The sequence below is a fragment of the Neltuma alba genome, unplaced genomic scaffold, assembly GCF_004799145.2.
Source record: "Neltuma alba isolate B1F8T4 unplaced genomic scaffold, ASM479914v2 tig00013876_pilon, whole genome shotgun sequence".
In the NCBI taxonomy this organism is placed as follows: Eukaryota; Viridiplantae; Streptophyta; class Magnoliopsida; order Fabales; family Fabaceae; genus Neltuma; species Neltuma alba.
This window is the reverse complement of record NW_021637944.1, coordinates 19,588-30,011: the sequence shown is the minus strand read 5'-3', so window position 1 is coordinate 30,011 and position 10,424 is coordinate 19,588. Positions and strand designations below refer to the sequence as shown.

The window sequence follows — 10,424 nt, the reverse complement described above, 5'->3', positions numbered from 1 at the left end:
TTTTAAATATATTAACTATTATGTTATTTTTCAGTGCCTTGGAATAGATTCGCATTGTATGAAATAGATAGAAGATACATTAACTAATTCATCAGAAAAAAGAAGAAGATACATCAACTATAAAATATTTTTATAGTTATTTCTTTTTTCTGACCATTTTTATGATTGCTGGCTTTTGATAAATGGTCCCAAGGCAATTCTTTTTCAAATGCTTTTATTTATAATACGCATCAATAATTCTGGAGAGGAAGAGAACAAGTAGAGAGAAGGATTGAGGGTAATTTGGAAATCCAATTCAAATTATTGAAAAATTTAAAAGGTTGCTTTATTTTGATAAAACTACTCAATTTGTGCAAGTATAAGATAAGTATATAAAAGAAGTTTTATCTGGATATGTGTAAAATATATTTATGAGTACTTATATAAACGATGTCAAACAACACTAAGAGGTTGAAATGTCTTCTCATAAGAATAAAAAAAAGTAATTTAATTAGTAAGTTGTTGGTTAAGATGATAAATGGTCTTATTCTCTTAAGAAAAAGAATATAAGGTTGAATCTTTGAAAATGTATTTTTTAGGAGAGTTTTAACTTTAATGTCCTAGCTCGATAAAAATAAATTTCAAGTTTAAAATAACTTGAAGATATTTTAAGACTCTGACTTTCAAAAGAAAGAGAAAAAGTAATTTATGTGTAGGAATATAATCAAGACACTGTGTATAACTAGGGAAGAGGAGTTTTTCCAATAAAAAAGGAGAAGAAATTTCGAGTATTTAAACTTACATGTTTAGGAATTTTTTTAAAAATAAATTGAAAATATTAAATATAAAATCTAACACTTTAAATTTTTTTGGCCTAATTCTTTTTTTTTTGAGCTTTTTCTAGGAGGCCACATTCAATCAAATCTGTTTAAAAGAAACAAAAATAGCAAGAGATAGTAAATTAGTGATAGAATATGTACCGAAAAAAAAAAAAGTGATAGAATAAGATATTGAAAAGCAATATCTGAAATATGATTGTTTAAGCATCTAAAATTTTTATTCATTTAAGTTATAAAATTTGGATAAGATGCAATTGAAAAAAAAATCTTATATTAATCATAATAACGTTGGACTTAATCATAACTTGTTTGACTTAACAAATATTACCATATTTAAAAATTTTAAAAAAATTAATTTCCTTACCAAAAACCATCCGAACCAGGAAAATCCCAAAATCCGTTTCAATTATCACAAGTTAATGAACTGACAGAGTCCTCTCTCCCTCCTTCTCTTTTTGTCTCTCTCTCTCTCTCTCTCTCTCAAAGCAAACAGATAAAAACAGAGCGTTGCAGAATTTCCTCTCGCTCTTCTTGTTCCTTCTGCCTCCTTCAGCAGCTTCCGCTCATCTTTACTTCGCAAAGCTTCCATCTTTAATTTCAGTGAGAGCATTGAAAGTCCTCTCTCTCAATCCTTAGCGACATTTATTTTCTCTCAAATCTCCAGTAGGCGCACTTCGTCTCTTCGTCGTAATTATTATTTATTGCTAATATGCCTCCTAACTTCTTTCTCGATTTCGCCATTTTTCTTCTGAAATTTCAATCTCTCTGCTCTCCTCCTCCTCATCCTCTCTGATTGAACTAATCGTCGCCCCTTTCTTCGACTTTCGAGGCCAGCTTAACAGGAAGCTTCATCAATTTACCAAATGCAGTCCCTTAAGTATATTCCTCTCTTCCGTTTCGTTTCTCTTCCGTGAATTTTCTGTTCTCAGGTTTCGGATTCGCTCGTCGTCTGTTCTTCGTGTTTAGGAGTCGCTCCTGCTTGTTCAGTCGAATTTCTGGAGGTTTCTGTCGCTTTCTCGCGAAACTTTTCCGCTAGATCATGTCTTGCTGCTTCGGAAGCTCGCTCACCAATTTCGAACGCTTTCTTCAATGTATCACTCCGGTGGTTCCTTCGAAGATTGTTTCTCAGGTATTTACTTTTCGTCTTCTTTTTGTTTGCTTTCTCTTGATTTGGCCCCTGTTTCTCTCAATGTCGGTTTCAAGGTCTAGTTCTTTCTTGCTTCCTGGTTTTCACTTTTCACATCAACGGTGAGCGAATGTTAATAGTTTTCAAAGAATATTTCGTTCTCGTTGATAGATTTTTCGAGTTAGAAAGATCTCGTGTGTGTATATTGCGTGTGAAGAGGAAAAACGATAGAATGAAAATTCTCGTTCTGGTTCTTTTTCCCGGAAAATTTCCGCGTTATCTGCGGAATTTGGGAGAAAATGGAGACCATTAAGAGATTTTTTTTTAATCAAGAATTAAGTTGCAAATATTTTCATCTCAGATATTTCGGTAAATATACATGTTTTAATATTTGAATTATTAATGAATTTCGTTTTCTTATAAAAATCAATGTTATCTTTGTCCTTTTCCGCTTTGGGTCTTTTTTGAGTACTTTGGTCAACTCTTCGGGTTAAAGAGTATTCCAGATTTCCATGCTTTAACACGAAAATGAGAGAAAATTCAATTGCTAAAAAATTATTTGAATAGAAATCAAATTATAGTTTTAGAAATAATTTTATAATATAAAAAATTTATTTCGATTTATAAAAAAGTATTTTTAAAAAATATTTCTCCTGATTTCCAAACACCCTGAATCAAAAGTTACCATCTGAAAATATTTCAATTGTCAAATTTTGTCCTGTTTCATAACCCAGATGTAGAATATTCGTTTCGTTATACAAGCCTCGAACAGTCCTCTCCAATTAAAATGGTTAATCAATTAAAAAATTGGATTATCAAAATCTGGTGAAAATAAATTACTTTTGCACTTTTCAAACTCTTCCAGTTGTCCTTCTGTGGGGTCCTAACTCCTAATAAAAAAAACTTCTTTACTTTTATTGAATCTGAGTCACACGCTTTCTTAAAAAGAGAGAGAGAACTCTGTTTTGTGTAATTGCGGCATTTGGAAGGGGAATCTGCGGGTAAAAGTTTGACATTGTCATTCTGCGGTGGAAAAGTGTTTTCTTGCTTTGGCCTCTGAGAAATGGTAAAAGCATAATAACAGAAAGATAATCACAAAATTGATTCTAGCCCGATGAGTGCCACGTGTCACTTGTAGCGCCCCACTTACTCAAGTCTCAAAATTGCTTTAGATGTATTTCATTACTAACATTAGTAATCTTTTCCCCAGAAATCTTTCTCCTTTTTATTTTTGGGTTTATCTGATATGAGCCAGCTCATTGCAACTTACAATTCGGGCGTAATTTTGGTTATTATTCTAAATATGTGTATTTTCTTGGATGGGTGGGATTGCAATAAAAATGTGTTTATATTGCTTGTGATTCTGATATAGGGCAGAAATGGTCAATGACTTATTTGACTCCTTTTGGGTGATTTTTTTTTTTTTAAAAATTGAATGTACATTGCAGAGCTGCATTAGTGATCTGAATACCCGGGGGCAGCCTCTTGGTAAGGACACAGTTGAGTACTTCACATTGAAAGATCTGTGGGACTGTTACAAGGAGTGGAGTGCATTTGGTGCTGGAACAAATGTGATGTTGGAAAGTGGTGAATCTGTGATGCAATTTTTTGTTCCTTATTTATCATCCATCCATATCTACAGCGACAAACCTGTTGCGCCTTCTAGGTACATTTTACTATGCGACAACCGCAATGATTATATACTAAATGCAACAGATACGACCATTATTAAAAAGTCAACACTTAAGAGAAAATGTGATATTGTGTTTCGTATACACTGAACGCGACAAATGCACCTTAAATTACATAGCAATGATTATTATGTACTAAATGCGACAAATACAGCGCTTCATGAAATGCTTATATTTGAAAAGTGATATTGTGTTTTATATACACTGAACGCGACAAAACATGTTAAATTACATTTAATCGTGTCATGTATCCATGTTAATACATGTACTTGTCAGGGTCCTATATCAATGTCAGTACATGTATTTTTCCTATACCTATGTTAGTACATGTATTTCCTAATCTAATGAGACAACTTTCCCTCTTTTGTAGGAACAGGAGAGAAGAGGGTGATGGAGTTGAACTCGAAAGCGACACGTGGAGTGATGACAGTGGAAGTGACAATTCATCTCCATCATTAAGTAACAACTCGAGCAAATCATGGGATGCTGTGTCTGAGGACTCAAATTGTGACCAAGACGGTTCATGGTCGAGAAAGAATAGGCCTGGCTACCTCTATTTACAGTACACAGAGGTGTCTTCGCCTTATCAGAGGGTTCCACTTGTGCAGAAGGTTGTAATGTTCACCTCTTTTTAAGTGGTAATAAAATTAATACACACAGATATAGTGTGTCAGACTCACACAATGCTGCATCACTGATGGGTAAGGACAACTATATATTTTGTGATTTCAGATAGATGAGTTAGCAAGAACCCATCCAGCATTAATGACCCTGAGAAGTATTGATCTTTCGCCGGCAAGTTGGATGGCAGTTGCTTGGTGAGTATATAATTAACTAGTTGTTTTGTGTTAAGCTCAATTGTTGTTTTTCTTTTGGAAGTAAACTGATGAGTTGGAGGAGGTAAACCTTGCTCATATATTCCTTTAGTAGATGTAGCTCAATCTAAAAGTTTCAAGTACTCGGTTAGCATTGTGATGACCATTTGATTCAACTTGCAAAAGATAGGTAACTTCCTATACAAGTTAGAGAAAGAGACTTGATCCAAAATAAACGTTTAAAGGTCTGATCAGGATGGTTTTGCTTAGCTTTTGATTTTTTCCCAAGTGATTTAATAGTTTCAAAATATATATAGTATAATTGAGATTTTATATCACTATAAAGTATGAAAAAAAAAATCATTCAAAAAACATATCTATGTCTATATACATTATTAAATTGTATAAGAAGCCAGTTTGTTCTCGAATATCATGTTATTGTCGGTGTTTTAAAAAAACCATTAGAGTACACAGGACCAAGTCATTGGTTGTGATAGGTGAAAATTGATTTTGACTTGGATTTTATTATGTGACGGTCAATTTAATTTATTTTTAGTCATTCGATTATTTAAGTTGTGATTTTGAACACATCTAATTTTGTTTGGTTGATTTATCATTCTCGAAGTTTCTATTTGTTACCTGATCTAAACAATTTTTTCGTCACCTCTTTCTATTTGTTGTCTGGGGCAATTGGTCTGTACTTTTATATATTTGTGCTGACTCTTCAACTGCTAGGTACCCTATATATTCCATACCAAGTGTAAAGAATGAAAAGGACTTGGAAACATGCTTCCTCACATACCATACATTATCTTCGTCTTTCCAAGGTACCTAAAAGTTGTTAAATGTCTCAATCCAACTTACAATTTTTACTCTTAATTGCAATACCTAATGTATTGAGCTGCGCATTTTGAAATTCTTCTAATTAGATAACATGGAGGAATACCAAGACATTGAGTTAGGGAAATGCATGTGTTGTTGTTGTGGTGGTGGCGCACAGAAGAAGGAGCCGGTAGGAGAGAAATTGACGGGTGGCGGTGGCGGGTGGATGTCGGTGCTGCCATTCGGAGTGGCAACATACAAAATGCAGGGGGACATATGGGTGAATCCTGAGTCTTGGGATTCTGAAAGGCTAACCTTTCTTTATGGTGCTGCTGATTCTTGGCTGAAGCAACTCAATCTTTATCACCATGACTTCAACTTCTTTACCTTTCACTCCGCCCTGTAAATTTCTGAAACAGATTAAAAAATTGAGAGGTTATAGTTATGTCAAAGGAGATACTTGGGGCTGTTCCCTGCGGTCTAGGGGAAGAAAGATAGAGCCAAAAGCAGAGTCACATGAGCGCATCTCACCTAACTTAATCTCTGGCCTCTGTTATTTTTTTTAACCTTTTTTTCTTTTTTAGTTTAGATTATTTCAAATAATTTAGGGGATCAAATGATAACAAGGAAGAGGTAGGAGGGGAGTCGTATTCTATTTTATCTGTTCAGTCCCTTAAATTATTTGAAATAGATCCCAATCATTTTCTCATTTTTTGACTTTACAGGGTTGCAAGAGGTCAGTGTTGGTTAAAAAAAAAAAAAGTGTATAACTGTGAACATTGAATCATGAAAAAGAAATATGTTTTTCTTTTAGTTGCTGTTTTTTTTTTGGGGAAAGAAAGGATTATTTTGGAGGTGATTTCACCATTTAATTTTTTTATTTAGTTCCCCTGTTATCACGGGGGTGTTTGTTTATGTTTTTTCCTCCTGTCTCCTGTTATATATACGTCATTTGAACCTTGCATTTTTGTTATTTTTTAAATCTGAAGACAATTATTAAATTAATACCAAGGTACAGTGCTTGCTTATCAATTTGGATCCCGCTTTTGTGGGATTTTATTAGTATATCTATATATATAAACATGAAAGTTTATATTAATAATGAGCCATTACCAAGTTTTTGTGAAATATAAATCCTAAAATAGCATTCCGGAATGCAGATGGTGATCCTTATATTTAGAAAAGCCGAAAACAGAGGCCTCATGACCCTACCATTATTTGAAGTTGGAACCAATGGACGCATCTTGAAGGACTTTTATATTAGCAAAAATTTTTAAAAAGGAAAACAACGTACTCTGTTAACAGTAATCACCTACTTTATTTTTCTTAATCAAAACGGGGAAAGCCTAAGACTTTTAAGTTTCAATTATAAGGTTGCTCAAGTCCAAGCTTTGGTACTAACAGAGGTTTGATTTAGAGTCCAATAAAAGAGGCTAATCATTTATAACGTGACGAATTAAGATTTAAATTTTTATTGAAAGAGGAATTCACATTTAGTGTGTGATACTATTTTAAATAGAATTATTTTTAATAAGAAGATATCTATGGTTCAAGAAAAAAAAAAAAAAGGAGGTCCAACCTTTGGTCTAATTTCATTCCATAATAGCTTGCACGTGAAATCTCCAGCCAATGACCCATCAGCAACCCATTACGGCAGTACCCGCCCAACTGGTTTGCTTGTTTGGGCCAGCAGTCTATAACCGTCCCACAATGAGAAAATGTTCAGATATAAATCAAACTATGGTTTTAAAAGTGATTTTACGATATACGAAGTAAATATGTAAAAAAAATTTTATCTCGATTTATAGAAAAATACTTTTAAAAAAGTTGTTTTTTGCTAATTCCAAACACCCCTGATCTTTAAGCATGAAAAGTACTCTAAGTGCAAGTTATTAGATGCATTGAAAACAAAAAAGACGTTTGGCATAGTTTTAAAGGCAACTGATTTTTTCACTTAAAAGCCATTTTAAAGTTTTTAAATGTTTTTTCCCATAAAAACTTAGGGCACTTCTATCAAGATTAATCCAAACAAGTTTGTGTTCTTAAGACAAAGAACTGCGGATGCATTATGATACAGGAAAAAGTTACTCTAACATCCCATATAACACTGTAAATTATTCTGAACTCTCATGAAATTATTAAATTATGGTAAAATCCCACAGGTCTTAAAATTAGTACTATTTCTGATCCTTAATATAAGAACTAGTTAGCTAATTTTAACAGATTAAGAAAATTAGTTAAGTTAGTTATTTGTAATAAATAAGTGTTTTCTTTCTCAAAATATTTTTGTTAATCAAATACTCCTCCGGTCCTTAATATAGGACCCAATTGTTGAGTTGGTTTTGGTCATAAATATAAGATCCATTTCTCATATTTATCAATTTTCTCTAAATTACCCCTATGGATATTGCCCCAATCATAATCAAGTAGAAGAGGAAAAGGAGGTATTAAGAAAGATGATTATGGTATTTTAGGAAAAACATGTCATATTTTTTATAATTAACTAACTTAACTAACTTCCTTAATCTAATCAAATTAGTTAAATGGGACTTATATTAAGGACCGAAGGAATATATTGGTTAGAATTATCTTTATTATAAGGACCATCTTAGACAAAAATAAATAAATATAAGAAACAAAATATATTAAATTTTATATTTATAATCAAAATAAAAATTAAATAAATTCTTATATTAAAAACCAGGTTTTGTAGCATTGGAAGTCTATAACTCCCGCTGCTGGCAAGCTGTGGGCACTGTCGGTGGAGCTCCAACGTCATGGCAATATTTGGGCCAATGACCTCTTAAACACCAAAAGCAATATTACCATGACTTGAACAGTGTAGTAACATCCGCTGATGACTGTTTTATTAATTGCAACCAACAAATTTAGCATAAGATATTAAAAACTGATCTTACAACTTTTATCCGTCAGTTGCATAAGAAAAAGAGAAGACCCTATAACTCTATTGACAACTATTTTATTAGAATAAACAGTTTCAGCATTAAAAAATTGATAACCAATATTGTTTTTGGTAACATTGTTTATCAAGATTCAATAGGTCATAGGTTCAAATCTCCGGTTACCTCTTCAAGGTATTGAGTTCTACTATAATAAAAAGGTGTTTGGGTTAAAACGAAACCATAATTTTAAAAGTAATTTTATGGTATACAAAGTAAATATGTGAAGAAGTTTGTCTTAATTTATAAAAACAAAAAAAATACTTTTTAAAAATATTTTTATAGTTTTCCAAACATTTCCTAAAATTTCAGTAACAGTGAGGATTCTAACAATTAAAGGTGCTTATGAGATGGGACTGGCTTGTCTCAGTGAATAAGGACGAATAAGGACGGGCCCATTCCATTCCCGTCCGTTTACAGAGGAATGTCTTGACCCCATCCTAACTAATTTTTTCAACCACTAAAATTAGGCCAATACATTTGTCGTTTTTTTTTTTCATTTTAATGTTGTAATGTTGGGCCTCTGAAGACAAATTTATACAAATAGGCCAATTTAGAGGGTGTTTGGGTATTATCCCAAACCTTGGTTTGGGAAAAATTTGTCCAAACACCCATTAAAAATCAATAACTATGGTTTTGACTCAAAAACTATGGTTTTATGAGAAGCATTTTGCATCTGCTTCTGGAAAAAAAAAGGAGAGTATCAGCTGGTTTTAGGAGAAGGATTTTGACCAGACATATATACTCTTAGCTCCTTCACTGTTGAGAGGTAGTATATTGTCTTCGGTCCTTCACTGTTCAAAGATAGTATTTGGTCTTCGGTCTTTCACTGTTCGAGGGAGCATATTGTTTTTTTTTTTTTGGGACCAAACAAGAGGTAGTACGTTATTATTTATTGTTTTTTCAGCTCTTTTTTTACCAGAAAATATTTAAAGCAAATTAATATTTTTCTGTTAGAAAAAAATAATTATATTTTTATAAACGTATTTAATCTTATAATTTATAAATATATATACACATATTAATTATTTATTAATTATATTATCTTATATATTATTAATTATGTTAGTAAAAATTATTTTATTAATAATTTTATTCCTTCAAATTAAAATATATTATAAAATCTATCCATTATATAATTATCATATTAACTTATGCCCTTTTAGTAATTTGCATATGTAAAAAAGTTTTCTGGTAACAACTATCCAAACACTCTTACTTCTCAGAATCACTTTTTTACAAAATCTATTCTTCACAAAATCTATTCTTCTCAGAATCTATTCTCTAAAAGTTATTCTCCAAATCATAGTTTGGTTTTATCCAAACACCCCCTTAGTTGGAAATAAAAAATGATTATGTGGAAAGGTTATATACAACTAGATATATATAATTATCATATGTATAATTCCTACCTCCTGTGTGTGGGAAAAAAACACTATTAGTTTTCGAGTTAATCAAAGCAATCATCCAAGGGAAGCTAAAATGAAGCACCAAAGTACAAAGAAATCAGAAACAACGCTAGTTGCTTCATCATTCTACATTTTGGCCAAAATTAAAAAAAAAAAGCTTAATGCCATTAATCAAATTGGGGAAATGTTGTGGGAAAAAGCAAAATCGATCAACGCCACTTTTCCTGTTGTTTTCTAAAAATTTTATTGTTCATAAATTATTTACTCCATCTTATCTTATTTATAATCTTTAAATTTAAAATGAGATATGGTTTATTTTATAAGTTTTAATTTGAAATTTGACTAAACATTTAATATATTTTTTTAATTTTGTTCTTAATTATTTATTCTCTCCCTTTTATTATACCTCTTATTATATTTTCTCGTATATTCTCTTTCATTATTTTTTAATTTATAAAAATATATTAGAAAATATATTTCTAATATATTTATTGTTTTTAAAATTAACTACTTATATGTTATTTATGAATTAGTTATCTAAAATTTATAATAAACACACGAGAGAGCACGATGGACGTTTAACGACAGCTAGATTCCCCTCGATGATCTGTGGGGGAGAAAAAAGGCGAAACGGGTTTGAAAATTTTCGTTGACCGTTGAGCTAATTGGTTATGGAATGCTTTAACCGGACCAAAATAAAATGCTCCGTTTTCCAGGTCCCAATTAGCTTTACCAGAAATAAAGAAAATCCCTCCACGCGCTTTCTTGATGATTCGTCTTCCT

The 10,424-nt window shown here is 31.8% G+C and overlaps 1 protein-coding gene across 2 annotated transcripts; it reads left to right on the top strand.

The window, feature by feature from the left end:
- Positions 1-1,884: 1,884 nt before the first annotated feature.
- LOC114739307 (uncharacterized) lies at positions 1,885-5,909 on the top strand. 2 transcript variants are annotated; one of them, XM_028927359.1, is made up of 6 exons: positions 1,885-1,947; positions 3,393-3,610; positions 4,006-4,246; positions 4,368-4,453; positions 5,186-5,277; positions 5,380-5,909. In XM_028927359.1, exons 2-6 carry the CDS (start codon positions 3,519-3,521, stop codon positions 5,676-5,678), a joined length of 810 nt encoding a protein of 269 aa, XP_028783192.1. In that variant the 5' UTR covers positions 1,885-1,947; positions 3,393-3,518; the 3' UTR covers positions 5,679-5,909. The 2 variants fall into 2 exon arrangements, with proteins under 2 accessions (XP_028783192.1, XP_028783193.1); XM_028927360.1 differs by lacking the exon at positions 1,885-1,947 and having other exon boundaries at positions 3,610-3,699.
- Positions 5,910-10,424: the final 4,515 nt, after the last annotated feature.